General features: G+C 54.9%; 9 protein-coding genes across 9 annotated transcripts; 2 read left to right on the top strand and 7 right to left on the bottom strand.

The window, feature by feature from the left end:
• The first annotated feature begins 134 nt into the window (after nucleotides 1-134).
• GGS23DRAFT_235156 (phosphoglycerate mutase-like protein) lies at nucleotides 135-2,673 on the top strand. The gene is made up of 2 exons (XM_051512090.1): nucleotides 135-840; nucleotides 912-2,673. The coding sequence occupies exons 1-2, from the start codon at nucleotides 320-322 to the stop codon at nucleotides 2,263-2,265; spliced, it is 1,875 nt and encodes a 624-aa protein (XP_051369101.1). The 5' UTR covers nucleotides 135-319; the 3' UTR covers nucleotides 2,266-2,673.
• A 60-nt stretch (nucleotides 2,674-2,733) lies between these two features.
• GGS23DRAFT_599492 (cytochrome P450) lies at nucleotides 2,734-3,704 on the bottom strand (the record flags this gene model as incomplete). Its single annotated transcript, XM_051518941.1, has 3 exons — nucleotides 2,734-2,949; nucleotides 3,048-3,060; nucleotides 3,124-3,704. 3 exons carry the CDS (start codon nucleotides 3,702-3,704, stop codon nucleotides 2,734-2,736), a joined length of 810 nt encoding a protein of 269 aa, XP_051369100.1.
• A 1,192-nt stretch (nucleotides 3,705-4,896) lies between these two features.
• Nucleotides 4,897-7,667, bottom strand: GGS23DRAFT_235075 (putative cytochrome P450). Its single transcript, XM_051512089.1, has 6 exons — nucleotides 7,426-7,667; nucleotides 7,202-7,340; nucleotides 6,804-7,099; nucleotides 6,577-6,666; nucleotides 5,712-6,420; nucleotides 4,897-5,323 (listed from the first exon to the last, which is right to left on the bottom strand). The coding sequence occupies exons 1-6, from the start codon at nucleotides 7,504-7,506 to the stop codon at nucleotides 5,145-5,147; spliced, it is 1,494 nt and encodes a 497-aa protein (XP_051369099.1). The 5' UTR covers nucleotides 7,507-7,667; the 3' UTR covers nucleotides 4,897-5,144.
• Nucleotides 7,668-9,821: 2,154 nt separating this feature from the next.
• GGS23DRAFT_581216 (DNA repair protein) lies at nucleotides 9,822-11,813 on the bottom strand. Its single transcript, XM_051517174.1, has 3 exons — nucleotides 11,560-11,813; nucleotides 10,738-11,467; nucleotides 9,822-10,615 (listed from the first exon to the last, which is right to left on the bottom strand). The coding sequence occupies exons 1-3, from the start codon at nucleotides 11,653-11,655 to the stop codon at nucleotides 10,167-10,169; spliced, it is 1,275 nt and encodes a 424-aa protein (XP_051369098.1). The 5' UTR covers nucleotides 11,656-11,813; the 3' UTR covers nucleotides 9,822-10,166.
• Nucleotides 11,814-11,995: 182 nt separating this feature from the next.
• On the bottom strand, nucleotides 11,996-13,335 carry GGS23DRAFT_613950 (uncharacterized protein; the record flags this gene model as incomplete). Its single annotated transcript, XM_051520604.1, has 3 exons — nucleotides 11,996-13,006; nucleotides 13,051-13,110; nucleotides 13,174-13,335. 3 exons carry the CDS (start codon nucleotides 13,333-13,335, stop codon nucleotides 12,497-12,499), a joined length of 732 nt encoding a protein of 243 aa, XP_051369097.1. The 3' UTR covers nucleotides 11,996-12,496.
• A 601-nt stretch (nucleotides 13,336-13,936) lies between these two features.
• Nucleotides 13,937-15,720, bottom strand: GGS23DRAFT_581210 (inorganic phosphate transport PHO88). The gene is made up of 3 exons (XM_051517173.1): nucleotides 15,053-15,720; nucleotides 14,814-14,974; nucleotides 13,937-14,746 (listed from the first exon to the last, which is right to left on the bottom strand). Exons 1-3 carry the CDS (start codon nucleotides 15,073-15,075, stop codon nucleotides 14,352-14,354), a joined length of 579 nt encoding a protein of 192 aa, XP_051369096.1. The 5' UTR covers nucleotides 15,076-15,720; the 3' UTR covers nucleotides 13,937-14,351.
• Nucleotides 15,721-17,031: 1,311 nt separating this feature from the next.
• Nucleotides 17,032-17,786, bottom strand: GGS23DRAFT_581207 (uncharacterized protein). Its single transcript, XM_051517172.1, has one exon. It carries the CDS (start codon nucleotides 17,572-17,574, stop codon nucleotides 17,110-17,112), a length of 465 nt encoding a protein of 154 aa, XP_051369095.1. The 5' UTR covers nucleotides 17,575-17,786; the 3' UTR covers nucleotides 17,032-17,109.
• A 3,010-nt stretch (nucleotides 17,787-20,796) lies between these two features.
• Nucleotides 20,797-22,499, top strand: GGS23DRAFT_581203 (phosphotransferase family protein). Its single transcript, XM_051517171.1, has one exon. The coding sequence runs from the start codon at nucleotides 20,919-20,921 to the stop codon at nucleotides 22,095-22,097; it is 1,179 nt and encodes a 392-aa protein (XP_051369094.1). The 5' UTR covers nucleotides 20,797-20,918; the 3' UTR covers nucleotides 22,098-22,499.
• A 37-nt stretch (nucleotides 22,500-22,536) lies between these two features.
• GGS23DRAFT_581202 (uncharacterized protein) lies at nucleotides 22,537-24,799 on the bottom strand. Its single transcript, XM_051517170.1, has 2 exons — nucleotides 24,565-24,799; nucleotides 22,537-24,500 (listed from the first exon to the last, which is right to left on the bottom strand). The coding sequence occupies exon 2, from the start codon at nucleotides 24,453-24,455 to the stop codon at nucleotides 22,674-22,676; it is 1,782 nt and encodes a 593-aa protein (XP_051369093.1). The 5' UTR covers nucleotides 24,456-24,500; nucleotides 24,565-24,799; the 3' UTR covers nucleotides 22,537-22,673.
• Nucleotides 24,800-25,984: the final 1,185 nt, after the last annotated feature.

Raw genomic sequence — 25,984 nt, 5'->3', positions numbered from 1 at the left:
AACGGACAAGCACGTTATTTGGTGTCATCGGATAACCCCATGGCCATAAGCCCGTAGGTAGGTATGTATGCACGCATGCATTCGGCCTGCTCGCCCAGAGGTAAGCTTCTATATTTCTCCTCCCGGAGTAACTATTGAACCCCTTCTCTTTGTTCCTCTATTACCCCTCCCTCGCCCTCTTCTCGAGCCCGAGAGCTCACCTAGCTCCTCTTTCATGCTCGTGCATCTGCTGTAGCTGTGCACTCCTCGGCTGTACTCTTCCCGTCGTGGGCTGCACTTACACGCGAGGGCTGCGAAAATCCTCGGATTTGCTCGAAGAATGTCTTCACGTGCGCTCAAGACATTGGCTGCCGTCTTGCCCCTCGTCGGCGGCGCGGTAGCCCAGTCTAATACAACTGAGGTTGTCTGGTCCTCGGTCGCTTACATCCTGTACGGAGACCACACGCCCCTCCAAGGCGACACCGAGATCAGTTTGACTCCGCTGGGCGCGCAGCAGCTTTACTCTCAAGGGTCTCTCTTTCGAGCTCGATACCTATCTAGCTCGGCTCTATCAATCGGCGACAATGCCCTCACGACAAACTCGCCAATTACGAATATCGAGCCGAATGCCCTCGACAACGCCCAGCTCTCTCTCTATAGCACTACGGATGACTATGTAGTTGGAAGCGCTCTGGCATTCTTGCAAGGCCTATATCCGCCTGTCAACGGGGTCTTTGCCTCCAGCAATGGCGGCGCCAGCACGTCTGTGCTAGCTAATGGCAGCACGATCAACTTCCCCCTTGGCGGTTACCAGTATCCAAACGTTCGGTCCCTCCCCATTACGGACGCGAACTCCATCTGGTAAGCCTTCGAGAGAATATGACCTGATTTATCTGTAATACGGCAACTGATGGGGATCAAAATCGTACCAGGCTCGAGGGACACTCGTCGTGCGTGGGATACATGTCGTCGGCCAACGAGTTCAGGGTCAGCTCCACGAGCCGGGACATGCGCAACGCGACCAGCAGCTTCTACGAGTCGACGTGGGATCAGGTGTTCCCCAACTCGCTGCCGCGGTCGATGCTCAACTTCGACTACGCGTACGACCTCTACGACTACGCGCAGTACGCGTACGTCCACGACCAGGCTGTGCGCGACGCCCTCGGCCCGGAGCGCCTCGAGGTCCTGCACAACTTCGCCAGCATCCAGCAGTTCGACCTCAACGCCAACCTGACCGCCTCCGGCGCGCGCGACGGCGACATGATCCGCGCCATCGCCGGCCGCACCCTGGCCGGGCGCGTCGTCTCCCTGCTGTCGACGCACATCGCGTCGGCCGGCACCACCAACCAGCTCTCGCTCTTGTTCGGCTCCTTCGAGCCCATGCTCGCCTTCTTCGCGCTCGCCGAGCTCGACGAGTTGCCCGAGGCGCTCGATCTCTTCCGCCAGATCCCGCTGCCCGGCTCGGCCATGCTGTTCGAGCTCTTCGAGCCTAACAGCAACGGTACCGTCACCCGAAACGCCACCGATTTCCCCGATCGCGACCGCCTCTGGGTGCGCTTCCTGTTCCGTAACGGCACCGGTAGCGACGCCCCGATCACCGAGTACCCGCTGTTCGGGCGCAGCAGCGCTAACGCGCGCATGCGCTGGACCGAATTCGTGGTGGAGATGAACCGGTTCTCCGTCCGCGACGTCTCGAGCTGGTGCGAGCTCTGCCAGTCGATGACCCTGTTCTGCAGCGCGCTGACCGACTACGACTCGGATGGTGACGGCTGGAGCGGCGGTGCAGGCGGCAGCTCGGGCGGAACCGGCAGCAGCAGCAGCAACGCGTCGCTGTCTCCAGCCGTGGCCGGCGTCATCGGCGCCGTCACCGGCATCGCGGTGGCCATCCTTGTCGTGACGTCGGCCTTCGTCTTTGGCGGGCTGCACATTCGTCGCGACAGCAAGAAAAGTGGAAGTGGAAGCGGCGCTGGCGCCGGCAAAGATGAGTCCAACGATAAGAGTAGCAGCACTGTCGGCGGGTTCAAAGGCGCTGAGAAATTGGAATCAGACCGCGACGTGTCCGTCGCTCGGAACGGTGTGCGGCACGAACGTGTTGGCAGCTGGGAACTCGGTGGCCCTGGCCGCCCCGGCGCTGGAACTGGTCCGCAACTCTCTGTTCCCGCCCCGACCACCTCCGACAATGTCCTCGGCGGGTCTATTGTTAGACGTTTCAGCAAAGACGACGACGATGACGAAGTAATTTCCCTTGTGGGTCGTACACCTGTGAAGCCCCTAGAAGGAGTTTGAGGGTTACTAGAAGTCGACGTGCGGACCTAATAGGGGCAAAGCGGGCGAGGAGCTGGCCCAGACTTTCGTTTCGTTTTCACATGGTTTTTTTTGCCTTTCCTGATTCTGCTTTCTCTACGATCATTGATACCCTGGGTTGTGGAGGGCTTCCGGAACGAGGGATATTTACCCTCTGTTTGGTTTGGGAGTCTGGGGATAATCTGGCGTTTTACGGTGTGTCACGTGGCAATTGAACCAGCCCTTATATGCCTACATACCGCAAAGCGTGAATGTAGGCGTCTACGTTTTACGTGACAGTATGGCATTAGCTGGGAACTCTTCGTGTCCTCGCCCGCCCCATTGTGTTGCCCTGCGAGTAGGGGGAGTTAAAATTGACAACCATCCAACAACGGACATACCGTGGTAGGAAAAGAGGGCATGGGTGGCGAAGGAAGAAGGCCTCTCAGGGCGCTGAGAGAATGCGGTTGCTTACCCTGCTGGGGCTTCCTTGACACCGAAGCCAACTGGGAAGAGTCGGAGTGATTCTTTGATCACGGCTGTCGTGTATTCCATATCGTTCAATTTAATCGGAGACTCTGTAAGAACCTCTAGGCCAGACGCAAGGCTGCGGCCAAAGATGGCATTGTGTTCTTTGCGCAGCTTCTGACCGATTTCTAGGTGCTTCTCCAAGAGCATGTAGATGAACTTTCGAAATCAAGTTAGGTGGACGAGTCGCGATGGGTTACCGAAACCGCGAGGACCAGAGCTCGCCGAGAGGGTGTCCTCCATCGTGCCCTGTCCACCGAGAAGAAGTCCCTTCGCATTATTTACTTGCATCAGCGTAAGGCTCTTCTGCAACGACTGCCACCAAGGGCGTACTTGGTGAGAAGTAACTTCAACCCCCCCGCAGGAAGTTCGACAGCTTTCTCCCCCTTTTCGGTCCCGGCCTGCAGCACTGTCTCGCGTAGCAATAAGTCTAGGATGCTTAGTGGATCTTTACGCGACCGCACTATGATTTCGCTCCTAAGTGCAGCAAAGCGCTCGCAGGTCTTGGCGGCGATGGAGATGTCAACCCGCTTGCCGACCCACTCCGTCCTTGTCGTAGCCTTAAGTTTGATAAGCGGGTTCTTTGACAGCTGCGCGTTGAATAGCTCGATCGTCTCCTTCAAGCCTTCGAGATACGAGCAGCCCTCTGTCTGGGCGTTCGGGGGAAAGTTGAAGACGATGTGCCTGACGATGTCGAACACGAGCTTCGCCGCCTCATCCTCGATGCTGAACACTTCGCTGCCCTTCGACAGCTGTTGCAGCCTTTTGCGGAAGAGCATTGTCTCGTCAGCCGTAAGGCCTGCCTGGGTCCGGATGTGGGACGCAAGAAAGGCTGACGCGATGGCACTGTGCAGCTTCTTCCAGATGGGCCTGTTGGCGGTCATGATGACGTTGTCGCTAACCAAGGGTTTCATTGTGTTTTCGCCGAGCCCGTGCTAGTTAGAGCCCCGCGTTATCCAGTCCGAATCCATAAGTTCTGGCTCGGTTGAGATGGCCCGTGGGTCGGCTATAGGCTACAGATCAAGCCACCGGATACCCTTCAGACAATACTTTTGTGCAATCGTGATTATACCTGTGTGTCTAGAGGTGGTTGTTTGGCGGGAACTAGCTGGCGATCTCACCCATTAGCTTGAGGTGACCCCCGAGAAAGCTGTGTGGCGGTTTTAGCTACGTTACTCGTTAAGTTCTCCCTCCTTCAACTCTTTTGGGCCACCCTGCGAGATAGACGGTTTGGCATGTACTAGATCCTTGAAGCCTTGTCGCTAGCGGTACAATCGATATGGGAAGTCCAGTATGCCTACTCCTACTAAGGGAAACAGGACGATCAACGTGGCCAACTACGTAGGATTTATCAGGGGAAGACAGAACTCGGTCCCGTCTCGTAAATCACAAGTATTGCGTATGAGGATTGGAAACGCGGGTCCCCTTATTCGCTCCGCTGTGGAGGGGGGGTAGGGAGATACCTACACGAGCGGTTGCCTCTCAGGGGATGGGAAAGAAGCTTGGGAGGATAATCTATCCAGAGGACGACACCAAAATGAGTGATATGATGAAATAAAGCGAGGTAAGGTGAAACAGAGGGAAAAGGAGAGCGGGGGAAAAGAGAACGTACAACACTAACGATTCGTTGGTGGCCACCTGCCAGCTGAGTGCAAGGACTGGTCGATGAGGAAAAGCGGCTGGTCGCAGATGGAGGCAGCTGCAGCTCGCACCGGCGCGAAGACCCCATTGATAGCTGGTGATTATACAATGGCATTCACACATAGCTTCCGCACGCTGCTCGGCTTTAATATAACGCCATCATATAAACGGGTAGGCACAGGACCAAGTCCTCATAATAGAAACCTTAATACGTTTCGTTATTGAACAAAGTGCGGCGGTGTTGGGACTTCCTTCAGAAGGGGAAGATCAGAGCAAGTAAGTCGGAGGTGCGGCGTGCTAGTATTAGGTAGTCCCTTTGCAGGATGTTGTATTATGTCCTACTAGAACTAGTTAGAACCGCTTCCCAACTCACTATGAAATCGGAACGTTTCCTGTTCGATAATAAGCTCTAATATAGGCCATGTACCTACCTAATAGTCACGGTATAATACTGGTAGCAGCAGGTTGTCACTTCTAATGTTGGTACATGCTAACGAAGCGACCTTCAAATTACGATAAATGTCTGTATTATTACAGATACGAATACTCCTTGCGCTAACTCATGCTCACCTTTCCCAAATTATGCAAGCTAATAGCTAGCGAGAAGAAACAATATTGCATCCCACCTTGGGCAATTTATTTTTCTGTGTTCCAGCAGTGAGGCCATCGCCACCGAGCCCGTGTAGTCGGAGCGATCGCTATATAGACAGCCCCTAATAAACCTCGATGAGGCAACGGTGCTTCTTGGGCGACATGAGGAAGTACATGTCGGCCTCCATATCCTCATCGCAGAATCCCTCCTTCGTGGAGATCTTCGCGTTCGGAAACCGCGTAAAGAAGCGTGCCGTCGCGAGACGCAGCTCCATCTTGGCCAAGTGCAGGCCGATGCAGACTAAACAAGTAAAATAAAGAAAAGCTGTGAGTAAGATTTCCATGAGAGAGGAGAAAGCGTGGCGGGATCGGCGATAAGGGGAGCTGTAGTACGGAGAAATAGGCGTTCAACCCGACGACAGCCCAAGAACAAAATCAAGCAAGGGGAAAAAAAAACGTACAACACCAGGGATTCGCTGGTCGTCACCGACCCAACTACTAATCTGGCGGTATCTGGTTTATCCAAGGGGAGAGCGGACGGGATCCCGAGTTTTCCAGATCCTATGGTCGTACGTGGAAGAGCACGATGCAACCGGGGCTTATAAGGGAAGGGGAGGATTGGGGGTGGGTAAAGGCTAGACAACGGATGCACAGCCGAGAGAAGAGGATGCAGGAAAGCCTTAACTCACTCCGACTACCACCACCAAACGGTACGAACGCGTCCTTCATGGCCCTCGTCGGGTTCTCCCAGCGGTCGGGGTCGAAGCGGAGCGGGTCGGGGTAGACGGCGGGGTCGCGGTGCATGCTGTAGGCCTGGGCGGAGACAGTGCAGCCGGGGGGCAGCCAGCGGCCGGCGAGGCGGGCGCCGGCGGGGGGCACGCGGCGGGGGAGGCCGGCGGGGGCGGCGCTGAAGAGGCGCAGGGTCTCGGTGAGGAGGCGGTCGAGGTAGGGGAGGCGGCGGAGGTCCGGGTCCTCGAAGGCGGGGGGCAGGGCGCGCAGCTCGGCGAGCAGGCGGGCGCGGACGTCGGGGCGGGCGCAGACGGCCCAGACGAGGTAGGTCAGCGTGTTGGTGGTGGTGTCGCTGCCGGCGGTGATGTAGACGGTCGCGCTCTCGCGCAGCTCGCCGAAGCTCAGCGCGTCCTCGCCCGCGGCGCGGTACAGCTTCGACAGCAGCGTCGGCCGCGCCGCACCCGCGCCCGCGCCCTCCCCCCCGGCCGCCAGCCGGTAGTGCCGCGCCAGCGACTCGCTCGCGTACCCCCGCATCCGCTCCCGCACGCTCGTCCCCACGCTGAGCACCGGCAGCGGCACGAACTTGTTCACCCACGTCAGGAACGGGAACGTCGACCGCACCCCGCCCGCGAACCCGACCAGCTTGAGGTCGCGGATGTATTGGTTCTCCTGTACGAAGCGAGTGGGGCCAGGGGGGGTGAGCGCCCGAATTAGCAAGGTTGCCCTTGGCGCCATGGAGATCCCCCCCCTTTCGCCTGACTGTGAGGCAAAAGGGGGTCAAGGGGCACAAGTGTGACAGTGGGAGAGGGACGGGGCAACACGAACCTCTTTAGTTTCCAGCATTTGGAACGAAGACCCAAAACTGAGCTCGCCAATCACGTCGGTGGCCATGTACAGGAACCAGCGGTACACGTCCTCGAAGACGCAGCGAAGTCAGCCTCTGCATGATTCTCCTCCCTCCTCCTCTTCTTCTCCACGCCGAAGACCGAATCACACATTTATAGATGGGAGGAGGGGGAAAAAAAAAGAGTAAAAGACTAGCTGGAACTTACGACGACGCCGCGCTCCTCCATCTCCTCGGCCATGCGCTGGATCGTGAGTTGGACCTTGGCGTCGACGGCCGGGCGGTGGACGGCGAGGCCGGACTCGGAGAACTCGGCGGCGAGCAGGCGGCGCAGGCGGCGGTGGTAGTCGACGTCGGCGGTGGAGAAGACGTTCTCGAACTCGCCCGGCAGCAGGTCCTTGTAGAACCGGCCCTTGAGGAACTCGCCCTTGATCGCGTACATCTGCTGCACCGCCTCCGGGTCCTGCACGCTGACCTCGGCCGGGCCGATGCGCACCAGCGGGCCTGCGCGCGTGCGCGTGTGTGTCAGTTACTAGTGGTGCAGCGGTGCAGGGTATTATTAGGTCGGGGGAGGGGACGGAGGCGGGGCGAGCAGTGGCATAATACCGTATTTCTCGTGTAGGGAGTGAACCCATTTCGGCCGTCTCCCCTTGATCATGTTATACTTGAGCACCGCCGTAGTCCATTTGGTGTACCACGGGCCCGGGATCTTTGCCAAAGGACTACTCAAGACGGTATACACGTACTGTAGGCAGGTATAGGCGAAGCAGTTAGAACAAATCTGCAGCTGCTCTACTCCCTCAGGGTGGATATGGTTAGAAAACACGTACGGCTAGCAGAGCCGCGCATAGGGCGAGAGCCACGAGCTGGTGGTTCTCGATGCCTCCGGCAACGCGATAGAGGCCGTCCATTGTGCGGCTCTGAACCACTTTCTCTTGTGCGCAATTATATTCGACCTAGTTCATGTGGAAGAGGAAAATGGTGTTGGGCATGTCGTGACCGCATACACAAGATCAATTGAATCCCCAGCAAATCCATACATGCATCCGCATATGTCTATATATGTTGACCCGTACATGTTCGGCAGTATTGCGTGGGGAACTCGTAAGCGCGAAGAGCCGACACAAAGAGGCCGAGAGTAGCGAGACTGCACTGTTTCACCACCCTTACATGTATGGGCATACATGTCTCGCCCAGGATGCGCAACGTAGGCACCGCCCAGACCGAATCGGTTCACGTTGGAGATGCTGATCGCAGATGCGGGGGGGGGGTTGCCATCACGCGCCGGGACTTGGTCGCGATTAGGACGGCAGACGAATAAGTCCGAGTTTTCCGAATAATACCCCCGCCAAATAGGCAGCCCCGAAAGCGTCTAGAAATGTGCTTCAGCAAGAATCGGCCCAAGACGTTACGCCCGGTTGGCCAAGTTCTGAGCCAGAAGCAAGGATTTCACGCATGTTAGGTAGATACCTACATCATAAACAGCCACCCTACCACCCCACGTCCTCTCCTCCCTCGGCGTCGGATGTTATCGTCGCCCTCGTCCATCCAAGCATTGGGCCAGACCGTGCAGTCAGACATGCCGGACTTCTCCGTCGCGGCATGGAGCGCTTGTGGCAGTGTATCGGTGGCGGTATTGGGTTCTACTGCACGTAGAGATATATAGGTATAATACAGAAGAATTCGGCTGCGGCTGAGGCCTTTGCGAAGTCGACGCGGTCGTTTTCGGCGGTAAGATTGTAGACGGCGGCTTATGTTTTGCTGGCTGACTGTGGAATTGCAAAACAGTTCGCCCTTTCAAGGTCCGGCAGGGACGGCGCATCGCAAAACTCATCTGCCGCCTCTCCCATCCCCATCTCTACCGAGAATTGATCTGTTTCCGCTCCCGTCCACGTGGCGCCAGAAGAGGAGCAGGTAGAGCCAGACCCCCAGGCGAGTCTTCAGTTGGCATCGTAATAGCCTGCGACAGAGATGTAGGCGTCTATGTTTTCTCGCGACAACACCCTTACGCTTAGGAAGTATTACTGCCAAGGAGCTCGATGGAAAGGAACTGATAACGTTCCTTAACGAGAGGCGTCCAGTCTCGCCCTTCTCTACTTTCATTTCATTACGACGCTCGTCTGCATCGAGGATACGGTCACATTGGAATCCTACCTATACGAGCCGGCGAGCCTGGGCGAAGAGAGCTCGGAGGGCGGCTCGGGACAATTCAGAAGATAGCTCGGAGGAGAGGCCGGAAGAGGAAGATTAGGAGTGCCGACAACCGGTCCGGCAGGCAGATCAAACCACACCCAAGCACACTCGTTAGGGAGGCTAAAGCGGCGGCAGCATAGTGTGTCTTTGTGCTTGTCTTCCAGTTTCGCACTGGTTGAGCGTCTGTCAAGGCGGCGAGCCTTCCGCCGTTCTAGCAGGGCAAGATCCGGGACGTATTAATACGAGCTGAACAACAGGTCTGGCATAACTTCGCGGCCAATGGAGAATCCCGTATATGATCATTCTAACCCCCTAGTACCACCCAAGCACTTTTATGTTCATCTTCACCGGCCTCCACGGGTCGTCATCACAGATAGGTACTACTGCATATCCCTCTCCCGCACGCATACTCGCGCCTTCGGCCTCAGCCGAGTCTACCCGGGCAATCTATAGTATGTGATACCCGAAGCCCAGTAAAGTTTTCTGCGCAGCAGGGGCGTTACTAAGGACGCATCTCGTGAGCAGCCACGGGAATGCTTGCAGAAGTTGGGGGAAATAGGTATGTGGCTGACAAATTGATCGACGGCGGAGACTCGCGACGCGACGAAGATTCAAGCGCGAAGTTGGCCGATGCCCCGGGGGGCGAAGGTAGCCATATAAATGGAACGTCCGTATGGATGTCTAGAGCCTCGTCGTCGCCGAGTTAGCGAGAGAATGGACAATCTAAAATGAGCTTAACCCTAAGAGACACGAGGTGTGATAAAATAATTGAGCGGCGTTACATCTAGTCTAGACTTCCTATTGTGTTTGTAGCCTTTTCCCTAGCTATGGACGATAACCGTATAGAGGAAAGACGGAACGTGGACGAGATAACGCTCGAATAGGGGGTCGGCGATGTAAACCACCCAGATTATGACAGTAGGAAAATATGATGCCTAAAGAGGCACCAACAAAATCATCAGCTTATCATGGGTGATAATAATACCTAATGAGTTTGAAAGATGAATGCCTCTGGTAGGTATAAATGGGTCCTCTAAAGATGACATCATGTGTTTTGCTTGCCGTACTCCGTAACAGTTGCCTCCTATAAGTTTCTATAGCTGTATAAGTTGTCACTATAAGAAATATAAAGCCAAGGCACTATTATCCGATGGACCAACAATTTGATAGTAAGGCTCGGCTGATTAGTGTGGCAACCATAGTACCAACCATGTTCGGAACTGCCACACAACGAATTCACGGCGTTCGTTACATCCACGATACCCTTGACGCAACCAAGGTCACACTTCTCCGACAGGTAGCGCGTAGAGAAATGCTCAGCGGGTATCATTGTCGGGCAAATGGTAGGTAATAAGTATATATATCTATCCATGACGCCTCAAAACTCCAGCTCCTCGACCTCCATGCCGCAAGCCGTGCACGTCTTCACCGTCGCGCCGTCCTCGTTCTCGACGGGCCGCCCCCACTCATGGACGTGCTTTCCGTTGCTCGGGATGGCGTCGCCGAATTTGGCCTTCTTACTCGACGACGACGCCGGCCCCGACCCCGCGCCGCCGCCGAGCCTCCCGTGCTGCCGCCGGTACGCGTCCGTCCTCGTCCGCCTCTTGAGGTCGAGCAGCTTCTCCTTGAACTTGGCCTCCTTCCGCTTCTTCTTCTCCGCCTCGCGGCGCTCAAACTCGGCGTCCAGCGCCTCCGCCGAGCCCCATTTCTCGCCGAACGCGTACTCCTCGACCTGGTACCGCAGGAAGAGCATCATGTCGTGCCAGTGCGATTTGTGCGGGTTGGGTTTTGACAGGTGCGGCAGCAGCTCCTCGTCTCTCAGCTCCGCTGCGCCGTGTTTGTTAGTCGTTTTGTCTCCGGGGGGGAGATTCGTCAAGTGACAGCCCCCGGAGTGGGCAGCGCTCAACGGGTGGGTGGAGTAGGGGATAGGAAATGGGAGGGGGGCTCACGATCGGTCAGGAGGTAGTCATCCTTACACTCCGTCTTGGTTAGGAGACTGTACTTCTCGGGGAACTTTTCTTTGCATTGACCGCAGACGGCGCAGCCGAATACCTCCTCCCAAACGAAGTCGATCTCTAGGCTGCGGCATTCGCGGCACTTCTTCCGCTCCTTTTTGTCCTGCAGCACGCTCAAACCCGGCTCGAACGGCCCGGCCTTCTGCCGCTGGAGTTGCCGCAGCAGCTGCAATCGCTCCCATTCTTGGGCTGTCATCCCTTTGGGCTTCTCCTCCACGCCCTCGCCGCCTGGTCCGCTACCCTTGCTCCCTGATGCGACGGACCCTGACATGGCTTTATTCCAGGGGTCGTCTTCGGTGCTCAAGAACCCGCCCTTCGTGTCGGTCATCTTGCCGAAGTCGTAGTCGACGTACTTGGCGAAATTCCTCGCCGGCCGGATAGCGCCCTCGTCTTTGCCCGTCGGCGGCTGCGTGCCAGTACCGGTGGCACCACCCTTGACCGGCGGGGCTCCGTTCGCGCGGCCGTCGCGGCTGGTGGAGGGAGTCTCACGAACTCGAACGGCGGTGGAGATGGCATCGTAGGCGCGCTTGCGTGTGTTCGGGATGCGTATTTCATCGGTGGCGACGAAGCCCGAGGGCGTCTTGGAGACGGCAGGTATGCCTGCTGCGCGGGCGGCGGCCTCATGTTGTTCGCGAAGGGCTTTGGCTCGGAGACGGTTCTCTTCCTGTTGCGTAGAATCCAATCCCGTTAGACGACAGCTCCGACACGACTGCCCGTTACGGAGAAGTTCTCTCGCGTCCAGAGTGCTCGACTTACGATGCGCCGCGTGAGTTCGGGAGTGGGAGGAGAGGCGGCGGGTTGGGAGGGGCCCGCGGTTGGGGCTTGTGGTGGCGGCGTGATAGGGCGCACCATCCTTCACTGGGCCGCGGAGAGGAGTGATCGGATGCTGCTTGCGCGTCCTTGGGTGTGGGATTTGGTTGGGTTAACGGGCAGGTCGGGTCAGTATTGAAGGTGTAGGTATGAGGTGGTCTGCGTTGAGGATGGTATCAGAGTTAAGGTGAGCGGACGGGCTTTTGGGAGGGGGGGGGGGGTGAGCAGAGAAATGCCAGTGTTTTATTGGGTTCCCTGGATCTGCCTCTCGGTGACGTCGGAAGTTCGTCTTCCTTTCTCCCTGAGCCAGAACAGGCGCGTGTAGTCGCGTATATGGTACCTACTTAAGGAGAAAAACAGATTTTAAGATGAATACACTCCGGGGGTAGGGCAAGTAAGAAGGTGCCTTTATTCAATTAGGTAGATCGGGCAGTAAATAAATCTTTACCTAATTAAACCCAGCTTTGCTTCATTTCTCTTTCAGCTCTTACGATTATCAAGCTGTGACGGCCTCTAGCTTAAAGGGTAAGAAGGTGGCTATGAAGGAAGTTTCCGCGGGTTTTGAGGACACGATTTTGAGCAAAGCCCGCCGCTAAGCAATCTCGAAGCTGATACTGGGTCTAATACGAGGGCATACCAGTCACTAGGGTCAGTTTTCGGCTCCCCGGACAGGGCTAGATCTAGGGCTACAGGCGGCCCCTTATAGCGCATTCTGGACCCTCCAACCACTCTGGGGGGTCTAAAATTGAACCCATCCCAAGCTCTAGAAATGGGGCCAGCAAGCTCCACGGGCGGCCACGCCCCGATGGGCCGGATTTCAGCGCTCGGGACGTAAACCAGATACCTAAACTGCGAACGGAGGACCAACCGCAAACTCCCTTTCTCAGTCTGAAGACAGGTTAGTTACCACAAACCGTCTATAAAGCGCCTTGAACCATCCGGCATGCCAGGGGCATATGATATCCGCCATATCCAACAACATGCCGGGCCCTGCCCAATTCTCAAGCCGCATTGGTACGAAGCAAAACCCAACTAGCCAAAAGAAGTCCAGCTGCGACTGCGTGACATGCACATCCATAGCAGGCTGGTCTTGGGGGATCAACTCGTACACAATGGCGTAGTATTCTTCGCTCGGCCGTATTTCACGCACGAGGCCACCTAGAACCGCTCGCGGGGGCCACATCTCTCGACGCAGAGCGTACAGCTCTTTGCCGCTGACCTTCGTCCAGCCGAAGCATTGCCGGAGTCGCGGCGCGGAGGAATAGGGAATGGCGCCAGGCGTGTCTCGAAACCTTTGCTTGCGGCGTCCTTCGTCGGAGAAGGCGTGGAGATTCGCGAGAGCGTCTTGGAACGTTTTCGGTTCCGGGTTAAGGTATATAGGCTCGGTGGAGTCCTCGATAGTGGATTGGATCATTTGCAGGAGCGCGGCATTGTGACATTACATTCTATCTGGATAGCCCAAGCAAGTAAGCCGTCTGGCGGTTTATTATCCCAGAACTAGGATAGGAGAGCGATAGTTAGTAGGTCGCACCCAGCCACACTGGCGAAAAGGAAACTTACTACTTTGAGGGCGAAGATACGGCCGCCGATTTTAACTTCATAGACGACTCCGTCTCGTCCGTGACCGAGTCTAATTCTCCAATCGATCCCGGCCGGGGGATAACACTGTCTCAGCAAAGGCCGCCGAAAATTGCTGCAGGCGTATTGAGGCCTGCCTAACATGGGCTCCTGGTTGAGAAACTGCTGCTCTTTAGCCTTTTAGCAGCGCTCCTCGAAGGGATGTAAGGTGCCGGGAGGCCGTGGAGGACGCCATTCTGGAAGCTTGTACGAGTTACTCGCATGCTTCTGGAGATAGTGGCATGTTCGTTCGTTCGCGGGGTTGGCGGGGTTCGCTTCACGTTGGGGTCGAGAAAACGGGCAGCAATGGGTGTCCAGAGTTCAATAGCATCACCAATTGAGATTCGCGAGGTAGCGGGAGCGCGCGCAGCGAAAGCCGCGATTGCCGACCGCGGCCGCGCTCCACGCGATAACCGTAAGCATGAGGCCTGAAACGGAACGGTTATGAAACGGTGGAAATGAGCACAGATATGTGCTCCAAAAGTTCCAATTCCGGGCGGGCTACCTAGTTACACTTTATGAATTGCTGAATGAATGTGTCTCGTGAATCCCGTCTGCCTTGGCCGGTGGGATGCCCTATGACAGCTAGGTTTGGGCGGTTCCTCCGGAGTCGACTTGGCGGTGATGAAATTCTCCAGAATCAGCGAGCCCAGCCTGCAACAACTTTCGGGAGAAAATGAATGGGAATGTAGGTATCTATACGACTCCGTACGCGTGCCTCGTCGCGGATCGGACTACTTTTACGCCACATTCGCCCACCAACAGAAGACACGAGCCCCGTTATGCCAACTCGAGCCTTAACCCGGCATCGGCTAGCATGGGAACGGGGATGCACAGGTAACTATGGCGTGCGCCATCGGGGATATGGCTCTATTGGGGGTGCCTGTCAGGTAGGTATGCGCGATAATGGACCTGCTTGGTGGCACTGTAGTCACAGAGGGACGAGAGGAGATGCATGTCTTGTATGCTCATCTTTCATGTATACCAACATCTGCATAACTCAAGCCGTAGTGACGATAGATAAACAGCAATATTACAAGTCTGCATTGCCAGCCTCATGCATAACCCGAACTCCTCCAAAATTTTCCATTCATGTCTACAACCTCTGGTAGGCTGCGCGTCTACTCGTCCTTCGCGCCGCCGCGGCCGGCACGCTCGGCCGCCTCGACAGCCTTCTTGTCGCTCTGGGCGGGCCCGCTCTGGAGGCCGCTCGTGAGCCCGGCCGGCTGCTTGAAAGGGCGCTTCAGGTCTCCGCTCGCCGGCTGGCCGTAGAGGTGGATCTTGACCAGGTTGGACTCGAGCGCGCCCTTGAGGGGGATGATGGACTGGATCAGCAGCGGGTTCGTGTACTTCAGGTACAGATGCATGAAGGCCATCATGGCGACGCCCATCAGCTGCGATCGGAACGAGCTCTTGAGCTGCTGCGAGTCGTACGCCTGGACGGTCGTGGTCACGAGCTTGCCCTCCTCCGAGGAGCCCATCGGCGCCGGCTCGACGTACTTGAGCGTAGTCAGGTCTGCGGACGCGACGTGCTAGGTTAGTGCCAACGCCTGCGCGCGCTCGGACGGGCGGACACCACGTACCCTTCTTCTTGTTGACCTGCAGCTGGACGTAGAGGTAGATGCCGACGATGATGACGTTGCTGGTCACGTACACGGCGCGGACAATGTTGAGCACGTCGGGATCGTCGAAGGGGATTCGCTTGGACACCTGCATCATTCCGAGAATGATGATGATGTTGGTGCTGTCGCGTGAGCGTCCCCCGGTTAGCCGCTGGCTCGCGCGCACACGTGCCGACCGAGAAGGCGAGGAGGAAACTTACACCTGGGGACTCAGCGCAGCCATCTTTGCGATCACGAAAAGGCCACGAGGAGGAGACGAGGGGGAGACGAGAGGGGTGACGACGAAGGAAAGCGGCCGCTAGGCGTGCGTGGGACGAGCAGAGGAGAGTCCTTGGTGTTGCGCTTCGCAGGCAGGCTGTTGGGGGTTAAGGATGGGAAACTCGGGGAAGGATGCAGGCCAGTTCGTTGGACTGAGGGAAAGGTGCGAGATGGATTGGGAATAGGCCTCTGGGTGCAATTTTTTGCGGGCGACCGGTGGCCGGGCTAATACTTGGAGTAAGGTGGTCTTTTCGGCAACTTACGTAGCTGTCTCGAAGTACCTGCCTGCCTTATGTAATCACGGCTGAGGAAACGAACGGACTACTGATATTACACTTGGCCTGGTTACTGCTATGTACATACCTCCTCTGGTAGCACTACCTCGTAGTAACTCGAGTACCTTCGACGACTCGGGATCGATACTCAAATGGCCCCGGCGCGACTAAAAAAGGACGGCGTCGCCTTTGGGCCACGTTCATGGTTCTGCCGCTCCAGCCACAGGCGGTTTCGGCATCCCCCGAGGTACAGCGCCACAGAGCATTGGCGCTAGTGGCAGCCTACGGAGCGTGCACCTCTGGAATCGACTTGCACGCTTTCGCACATACCGAGGATGTGCATTTCTATATGTAGACTTTGCTCTCTTATCGAGGTGAAGGAATCTAGTTAGGTACTTTTTATGTCTTGGGCTCTTGGCAAGTAACGACACGAACGTTTTTGAACCCGGACCTCGAGATGGAGACAATCCCACAGCTGAGTCGCTTAGAAATAGGTACCTACGATAGTGGCCGAAGTTAACTAATAGAAACACCAGAGGGTGGAAACGGTGTCAGATGCCATGCCGGGCCCGCCGGCAGAACCTCCGACTCGCGTCCGAGTTCGTAGCGAGCGAGGTTTGCTGTTGTGACAACTCGGCACTTACCGTAGGTATATCTGCAGAACCAGTATCCACGAATCTAACCCGCCCATATCACCATGTCAATTATTGCTCTTCTTACTCTGAACCACTCAGAGTCAACAGCCCCGGCAGCCTCCAGCTGTAGTTCAAGCTCTCCTGTTTCTTCGACGCTTGTAGGAACGTAGGTAGTGGTATTGTCCCAGTTGTTGTTTCCGCGCCGATTGAGATTGTCAATTTAGACAATCATCCTCCAGAGGTGCCAGCTCCACATGGCTTCCGCGATGGGCCACTTACATATTGTCACGATAGCTCTCTATTCAGATGTGTACCTGAATGGTCGATAATAGTGACTTGCTTACATCTAAGCTTCGTCTTCCAAGTTCGGGCATTCACAACAACGCAGGTAATACAAACATACATGTTTCCCCGATAATCGACTACATAGACACCTATTCATGGACGGTAACATCAATGAATGGAACGCCCACTCATACCCGTTCCCTACCAGAGACCATGAACGTTGTGATGGAAGGGCCACCATCATATAAATATACGCTGCGTCCCCAGATCTTCCTGCTGCTTTGCGGACCACCCAACACAAACCCGATAACACCACGAGAGGAAAGAACAAGAGAAAACACCTCACCGGCAAGACCACTATGAGCAGACACGGTTCACGATTCGGGAGAGCGTGTACCCTGGCCCCAGCGTAGATATGAGCTGGTACGAGTTCCCGGACTACCACTACCGGAGCGAGTTCTCCTCGCCGCGGCGCAGCCACTGGTCGCGCGAGCGCACGACGTACAGCACGTCGCGGAGCGGGGAGCGGTCGCCGGCGGGGCCGCGCTCGCGCTCGCGCTCGCGCGGCCGCTTCGGCACGTACGCGCAGGTGTACATCCCGGCGCAGCGGACGCCGGACCTGAGCTTCCCGGTGGTCGACTACGGGGCCAGGTACGGGGGCCCGCCGGAGCACTACGTGGCGGTGGCGCCGGCGCACGCGACGCTGGCCGACTTCGACGCCGTGCTCGCGCCCGCCGGCTCGCACCTGTGCACCCTCGCGCGGCTGCGCGCCACCGAGCGCCCCGCCCCCCTCGCCGACCTGCCCTACCGCGACGCCGCCGAGCTGCACGCGCGCGCCCTCCAGCTCGAGGTGCGCGACGAGGACGACCCCGGCATTTTCACTACTACCACTACCACTACTACCACCGAGCGCGTCTCCGAGTCCGCCGCCGACGACGGCACCGACTGGGACGACGGCGTGTCTGCCGCGAGACGCGGCCGGTTCCGGGGCCGTGGGCGGTTCGACGACCGCGGAAGATTCGAGGACCGTGGGAGATTCGAGGACCGAGGGCGATCCCCGTTTCGAGTGCGGTTCGAGGACCCGGCCACGGCGGCGGGCGCGGCGAGGCGGAGAGCGAAAAGTCTGGCCGCGGAGGTGGAGAGGTCGTGGAACTGGGGCGACGAGACGGAGCGAGGGGGGAGGACGCACGGGAGACAGGGGGGACTGTAAGCGGAGGCGGATGCGGTACCGAGGACTCGGAAGAGCCGGGATGGGCACATAACAATCATGTGACACGTCACCGGGATGCCTGTTCGCAAGACGAATATTGCCACAAGACCTGTAGCGGTGTTGTTCGAGGCGCAGTGTCCCTTTGTCTATAGGCCGTCGATGAATTTAAGAGTGTTGTCCAAACTTATTACGGAGCTGATACTTTCATGTTTCTTTGCGGCTCCGCACCTGGCCTCCAAGAAAAAAAAGCCCCAAGTTCCGATTCCTGCAGTCAGTCGCCTTGTATAGAAACTTTAGAGAAACTCTACTCGTCCAAACTACGAGATCAAGAATTCAGAGCATCAGTCAGCTGCCGCTCCAGCGCATCCAAGACTTAAAGAAGAAGCACCTAGATGAATATGTTTATAGCGGACGTCCAGGTCAACGATATACCTACGAATTTCCCCAACCCAATTCAGGTGGTGTGGTTGATTCTCTACCCCGTAATATTTACGACTTCCCAGCGCGCCCGTTATTTCCCGCGCTCAAATTTTCTGTGCCCTGTTCTACTAGGCCTTATTTCTCTCCACACGCGTGTAACCAGACGCCAGAAGCATAGTCCATCGTCGGTGCCACCCACCTTTGTCTCGAAGAATTGTCTTGCAGTTTGCGGTCACACGAGCAGCCGACGGTTCTTCACATTCACTTTTAGGAATGGTGGTGGCATGGATATCATTCCCAGAATTTCCAAAGATGACCAACTAACTAACCAACTAACTAACTAACTGACCGACCGACTGACTGACTGACCGACTGACTGACTGACTGACTGACCAACTGGCTGGCTAACTGGCTGCGACAAGATTCATACGTTAGGAAGAGACCGACACGACCCAGGGTAATACCAGAGCAAAATCCGAAAAAGACCGTTCCCCCGCTAAGCAACCCCCTAAGGCAAAAGAGGCTATTTCCTGCTGTTCTTTCCTCGAGGGCTAGAAGAAGTTGCCCTTATATTTATCGTCTTCGCGCCGCCTGCTGGCTTCTTCGCGCCTTCTCTTGGCCGCCTTCGCCGCCTCTATCATCCGTCTTTCCTCCTCATCGTTAGGAAGCCTGAGGCTGAAGCTGTCCTTATATTCATTCTCTTGACGTATCCTCATTGAGTTTTCAATTGCTCGTCTCCCCAAGCTCTCTTGGTCACGCCTCCGTGAGTTCTCGACTGCGTGTCTCCTCCAGCTCTCTAGATCACGCCTCATTAGGTTCTCCACTGCTCGTCTCCCCAAGCTCTCTTGGTCACGCCTCCGTGAGTTCTCGGCTGCTCGTCTGCTCCAGCTCTCTTCTTCACGCCGACTCCGGGCTTCTTCGCGCGCTCTCTTAGCGGCATCCGCCGCCTCTCTCATCAATCTTCGCTCCTCATCGTTGGGAAGTCTGAGGTTATCGTTGTACGACATCCTGAAATCCTGCTCAGCTGTTAGCAAGTTCAAGCTCAACAATCGGCCATCTGTATGGTGAGTAATCCAATGACTTTACTTTGAATTGCTAAATTTTATCGCCCGGAGGAAAGGTTGTGTTCCTGACACGTTCAAACAGGATGAATGGTTGCGACGCTCAGGATTGGCTTGAGAATCTTGACTTGGACTCAAACAGCTCTTGGGGTTGTGGCAGAGAGGGAATTGTTGCTGAGGATCCGTCCCCGTTATATATTTCTATACGCGCTGGCCTTGCCTCGACAACTCTACACCTCCTTTACATCAGTCCCCGGGGCCGCCCATCACCGGATGCGGATGGCCGATTAGATGGCCATCTTCTTCCACTTACCACCATGACAGCGCCTTGTCCATCATGCCTACGCACATCTTGTGACAAAGTCAAATGATGCCGCTTCTACCATGGCACCCAGAGACATATATTTACAGAACCGCCTTCCCAGAGCTCCTTCACTGCCTCGTGGTGAAATGGCTATGTGATTATCGGCGCAGCATGTATCTACAAAGGCACCCATGCTTCATTACTTATTAGTGTATAAACTTCGGAATAGTGGGACCGAATTCTCTTCGTTTCACTCAGGTTATAGATGAGTCTAAATAGTCCCTTGTACAATACTTCAACCTCTAACCGGGTTAAACGAAAACCCTGGTTTATGTTGAGCTTTACCCCGGGGGTTTTTATTCTTATTTTTTAAATAAGGTGTCACGTAGAGAGCCACCTATACTTAGCTCTCTACTTCTTCACTGGCTGCTCGGTTGCCTAACAGAGCTCGCAGGTCCCTACTGTATATATAGGTATTTATCCATTTCCTTCCTTGCTAGCTAGTCAGTCGATACAACTTCTTCAATCCACATTCCCCTGCTCCTACAGCAGAGCAACCTCGGCCGCACACGTAGCTCTACCCATCTACGTGATATAAGGGTTATGGAATTTTCTCCTAAATGCATTTTCAGCTAACCTGTTGGTAGCCTTGCAGCTAACGTGTTAGTAAGCCTTGCGGCTAACGTGTTGGTAGCCTTGCAGCTAATGTGTTGGTGGCGGTCGTGCGGTTAGTGTGTTGGTAGCGGCGTAGTCAAGTTGATGGTCATGCAGCTAACTTGTTGGTAGTGGTGTAGTTGACTTGGTGGCTGTGCAGCCAACGTGTTGGTGGCGGCGTAGTCAAGTTGGCAGTCGTACAGCTGACTTGCTAGTAGCCGTGCAGTTGTTGTTGGTGGTCGTGAGGTTGACATGTTGGTGGTGGCGTAGCCAAGTTGGTGGTCATGTAGGTAGCTAATTTGCTGGTGGTGATAATGGTGTCGGTGTAGCGGGCGGTGTGGTTGGTAGTTTTGGAAGCTAACGGAATCTTCAGGAGGTATAGGTAGGGGATGAGTTAAGCCGGCCTGTATGCTCCGTTTCCTTTGGTTTTCAGCATTTCTGTTTATCCCTTCTTTTGGCCCCCTCAAGCAAGTTGTTGCCTGAGGAATCAAGACAGTGAAAAAGTAACCCCGCTTCCATGGTTGGGTTGGTTGAAAAACTCCCCTTAATCCACATCCTGCCGTAATACCTCCCATCGCATTATCCAGTTCGGATTCCTTGAGTCGTCAATATGCCTAGCAAAGCCAGGCATCTCCGTGCACGCAAGGACGACCTTGTATGGCAGGAGCTCGAAGAGGATAGCGATGCGTGGTTTGAGTCGGCTAGGACCAGCAAGACACGTCGCAAGGTCGGAGAGTTCATACGGAAATACAAGGACGTCAAACCAACGCTGATGCACACCGTAATCAGGGGGAGCTACAACGTCGTGTACCGCCTTGACTTCGAAGATGGAACCTCGTTGATAATGAGAGTTCCGATTAAGGGTATCGTTCACTGGCCATACTGAACACACAAGTCGTCAAACTGACTGTTTCAAGGTCTTGTTGCGTTTCCCGACGAGAAGGTTCTCGATGAAGTAGCAACGATGCGATACGTCGCCGCGAACACCACTATCCCGGTTCCTCGGGTCGTCCATTACGGAACCGCTGCGGAAAACCCGACTGGACTTGGACCGTTCATCATTATGGACTACATTGAGCACCACCGGAACATGTCCAGAGCGCTGCTGGATCCGAGACGTCCGATTGACGAGCGCCCTGTCTTGGATCCCGGGATCGGACAAGAGAAACTGGAGTTTCTGTATAGCCAGATCGCCAACATCCTATTACAGCTGTCCTCGCTGAATTTCCCCCGCATCGGCTCTCTTGCCCAAGAACACGAGGGCGATTCGATAACCGTTGGGAGGAGGCCCTTCGCGACGAATATGAATGAGCTGATTATCCACACGAACATGCCAACGCGTGTGTTCCCGTCTCAGACCTATGGTACGGCGGAAGAATGGTACGGCGCCCTTGTAGATATGCACATGGCCCAGCTCGCGCTCCAGCACAACGACACGACGGAAAATGACGACGATGTCCGCGATAAATACGTTGCGCGCAAGCTGTTCCGGAGGCTCGTCGATGCGAATAATCTCTGGCCGGATCAGGGACCGTCCGCCCGCTCTTTCAAGCTGTTCTTCCAGGGCCTAAGGCCGGCCGACGTCCTCCTAGACGAGGATCTCCGAGTCGTCGGTGTCATAGACTGGGAGTTTGCCTACGCGGCGCCGGCCGAGTTTACCTTCGACCCGCCCTGGTGGCTGCTCCTGCTCGAGCCAGAATACTGGCCTGGCGGGTACAGTGAGTGGATGAAGGTTTACGAGCCCCGGTTTCACACATTTCTCCGCATGCTAGAAGCCGAAGAGAAGAAGATGGCAGCAGGGACGAGCGGTGTTGCATCGCTTCCCGACAATGACGGTGGCGCGCCCGCTCCGCTGCTTTCCCAGAGCATGAGAAAGAGCTGGGAAGAGCGGACCTGGATGGTCAATTACGCGGTAAGAAGCAGCTGGGCGTTCGACTTCATCTGGTGGAAGTTCCTGGATGAGCGGTACTTCGGGCCAAACGAGGACCAAGACCACCGCGCTAGGCTACATCTACTTTCGGAGCCACAGAAGGCGGCAATGAGTGACCTGGTCGCAGCCAAGGCAGATGAGCGTTTGCGTAGGATGGTTTTCGAATGGGATGAAGCTTTGGCGGTTGATCGTCTTAATAGACTGCTGGCTTAGTGACCGTGTAGGAGTTATCAGTTCTGCTTCCTTATTCGAGGGGGGAGTATGAACGCTGAAGCCTAGGCACGCTGCCCGTAAAGGCAGTTGGCCAAGGCCCGGATTGAGACAAGCACATACGAGGGCAAAACACCTACGGTAGCGCTGGCCGTTCCGCTAGGACGTATAAATACTCTGAACGTTGATCTTTTCAAACCGTTGGACTCATTTCTTAGGCTTGTTGTCAAAAATTATTGGTTCACTCTCTCCATTTTAATGCCAATCTACCAATTGTCCCATATCAGGTCCAGCGTTCTCCTTGACCTTCGGCGCAAGAGATATCACATTGTTTTCCTAAGCTTGTAGACGACGGCACGGAATTAGACAGTTGGTTCGGAAGAAGCTACGGAAACGGGGTATTATCGTGATACTGTAGGGCGTGATATCTACGAGTCTAAGTCTGATCAATGAAAATATAAGTGCGAGACCCATATAATACTCATCCAAAAGGCTATACGTGGCCTAGTCCCACCGCACCACTACAGTATGATTCCCTTGCTCTAACGCAGGAGGGTTCGTGGCAAGACAAAAGGGATATTACTGCGCGACTGTCCAGCCATCGTCGATGAGTGAGTCGAATGCGTCGGCATAGCAAAGGAAGTACTCGGCTCTCTCCACGTTCTTCAGTTGCAAGTCTGCATAATGCAACATACCGCATATTCCGCCTTCGTGCAATACGTTGATGACGTTGCGAGTGCTACCAGCTTTCTCGGCCTTCAGAAGGACACTTCCGCAGACGCTATCTCGGATGTATGGCACCTTTCTCATGACTTCGGCGGTCGTTGCGCATATTCCCTGTCGCAGTTCGATGTAGGTCTGGTGCAGCTGAGGCTCATTTGCTAAGTTAATAGGTTTGCCTTTCTCATGGTAGAAGGCGCCACGGCCCCTAATCCTCTTGATGTAGCGCCAGCCCAGGCCCTTGAGTTTCTGCTTTCCGACTGCGAACGAGTCAATGATATACTCATCACCAATCTCACAATCGGTACTGCGGACAAGCTTCTTGGGTTCAGCTTCAACCTCCATGAATTTGTTGTCGAAGGAGATGTCGCCGTTCAGTTGAGCAAGGGCGACATCTGTGTTATACATTCGCTCCCGTACAAAGCCAACATTCGTGCCGGGATCGCCCTGGAACACCTGGAACTTGTGTTTTGCCTCAGATGTTGACTGGCCAAAAAGACCAGGAGCTTCTTCAACCAGCGGCTCCCAGTTGTGGTATGAGCAAGTGAGGCGCTTTTCACCATTCTTTTCGACGAGAATCCCAGCCGTAGCTTGTCCTGATGCGAACATCCAATTGCCGTCACTGTCCTTCTGACGGAATGGCTGAGACTGGATCATAGTTCCCGGGTAGAATTTTCCATCGAGTTGGACGTAATCAGTTTCGTCCGCAACTTGTTTCGCCTTGACTTCCGGTCGAGGCTCAACGACGCGACCACGTCTCTCGGAGTTTGGTAGAGGGCCGTTCCAGTACCGCAACCGGAAAGGGATCCGGCGAATGTCCCGAGGAAGCGTATAGAGACGTTGAATGAAAGTCTCTTTGTCCACCTTTGGAAGCTCGATGACGATTGTGTTGTAGATGACTGCCAAGCCGATGCAGTCGGGAACGAGCTTGAAGGCGAAGAAGTCAATGACCTCCTGAGGGGGACGGGTGAGGGGCTTCATCATCGCGGCGATTTCATCATCGATCTCGATGATGTCCCCTTCAGCATCCTCCCCAAACAGTGGTAGGAAATAGTCGTCGTTCTCTAACTGCCAGACTGCGATTGCGCCAGCAATAGTGAAGGGGCGATTGTCTTCGGCCGGAGCGTCTCCAGAGCATTGCAGGACAAGGAATGGGAAGGAGTAGCTAATCGAGACGAGGTCGAACTCGTTGAATAAGTATTCTCTAAGAGCCTTGTTCTGTTCCTCGGTGAGGCTTCTAGGCTCTAACCATCCGTCATGAGCTCTGAAGGAAAAGTCCTCGAAGTCAAGACTGGAGGTGGGAACGTCGATGACCGCGTTGCGGGCACTCTCATCGATGACGGTCTGGGTCGGCGTGCCGAATCCCGTGGACGAGTAGTGCTTCAGAGCCGATGCCTTCTCGGGAATCTCGACTGGAGACAGCGAAATCTTGGTTCGGCGCTTGCGAATGGGAGTTAGAGAAACGCCCTTTAAGAAAGGTCGGATGCCACCAGGAAATCCCTTTCCTGGAGCGCCTTTGACCGGGAGATGTTTCATCAGAGTTCCTTGGGTGGGAGTCGGCTCTTGAGGCGAGAAGTTGGCCTTATCTTTCGAAGGAGTGGTGTACTCTGACGTCAGCTTCTTCTCGGGCGGGGTGGCCATTGTGAATGTAGGTAGCCGTGCGACAAGAAGGCAGTGAAGCGATTTCTGCCCAGTCGGCATGTCAGCTTCTGCGGCTCTCTATTGATCGACGACTTTGATAGGTACCTACTTTGTCGTGACGGCTAGTCAATTACCGCCGGTACGGCTGCAAATACGTGCAGCGTAGTTCTGTACGCTAATGACAGCAGCGAATGCGATGAGCGTCTTGGTCTGTGATGATCGACGTTGTGTCGGTGGGAAATGGCTAGGGCGCCCTGGTCTAAGATCATATATGGTGTTTGCCGTGAGGGAGTGTTAGGGATTCTGTCGCTGATTTTGTAGGTAGTAAGTGCAGGGTGTTTTGGGGATGAGTCAGGACAGAAAGGTAGCCGGTCGGGGCTGCCTAAGCGTATGAAGATTTAAGGTGTTGCTCATTTAGTTTAAGCGATGCTTCCACAAGGTGTGGGGTACTCCGGGTTACCGCGATCAGGTATGTATACCATAGACTCAGTACCTACCTAACCTAACCTATAATACCTAGGTACCTAGGTAGGTAGTAAAAGGTAATGTAGTGTGTAGCATTGAGAGATATACAGGCAGGGTTGCAAAAGAAAGTTTTTAAGTTAAGTTTTAACCAAACTTAACTTAACTTAAAAAACTTAAACTTAACTTAGAAACTTAAACTTTTTTTTTCAACTCTGTATACAGCTAAGTTTATACTCCTTACCTTTTCAAACTTCTTATTTCTAAAGAGGTCATACTGTAGTGGTACGGCAAGACATGCTCTCTTAATACATCACGTAATACGCTACGATAGGCCTTATACCTATATAGAGTAATTATAGCTTCTGTAAGTACTGAACAGGAGCAGCGTGGGCACGCTGTGATGGAGGCACGAAAAGGGCTACCCAACTGCCAACAACTGGCCCAGTGCCGATCAAACTAGATCACAGCTGCAAACAGCTGATCAGTTGATCGGCCAGCTGAAAACGGCAGCTGGGAAAGACTAGAATGGGATGGCAATTGAAGGCATTCGTAAAAGGAGTGAATAGAGCTGTAGGTGGTGATGCCTACCGATGGCAAGTCTGATCTATGAAAATCTGGGTGCGAGACCCATACAAATACTCATCCAAAAGGCTACGTGGCCTAGTCCCACCGTACCACTACACTACGCTGTTTCTCTTCAATAAGCGCTAAAGATAAGCTCGATTTATTCTGTAGACTAGAATAATTCAGGCTTTATTTTAAATTTAAACGAAAACTGCGTATCGCGTTAACTGAAAATACTAAGTAGAAGGTATAAGCCTACCTTTTTACTAACCCCTCTGTTTCATAGCATCCTATATATACTACCTTTGCCCCTGACTACGTAAGTTAGACAGGGCTAGAGCAGTTGGTTATGGTACAATTTGGGTTTGAAGTGGCACCCTAACAGCAGGACGCCAAGTATGTAACTTAAAGAATATTAACTCAAGCGTCGCAGCGGCGTACTATTACCTTAGCTCAACAAGAGGGGGGGGGAGAGGTTAGGGGTTAGAGGTACCGGCGTG

This window comes from Durotheca rogersii, assembly GCF_024521655.1.
Source record: "Durotheca rogersii strain YMJ 92031201 chromosome Unknown GGS23scaffold_24, whole genome shotgun sequence".
Taxonomy (NCBI): domain Eukaryota; kingdom Fungi; phylum Ascomycota; class Sordariomycetes; order Xylariales; family Xylariaceae; genus Durotheca; species Durotheca rogersii.
This window is presented reverse-complemented; position numbering and strand designations above follow the sequence as displayed.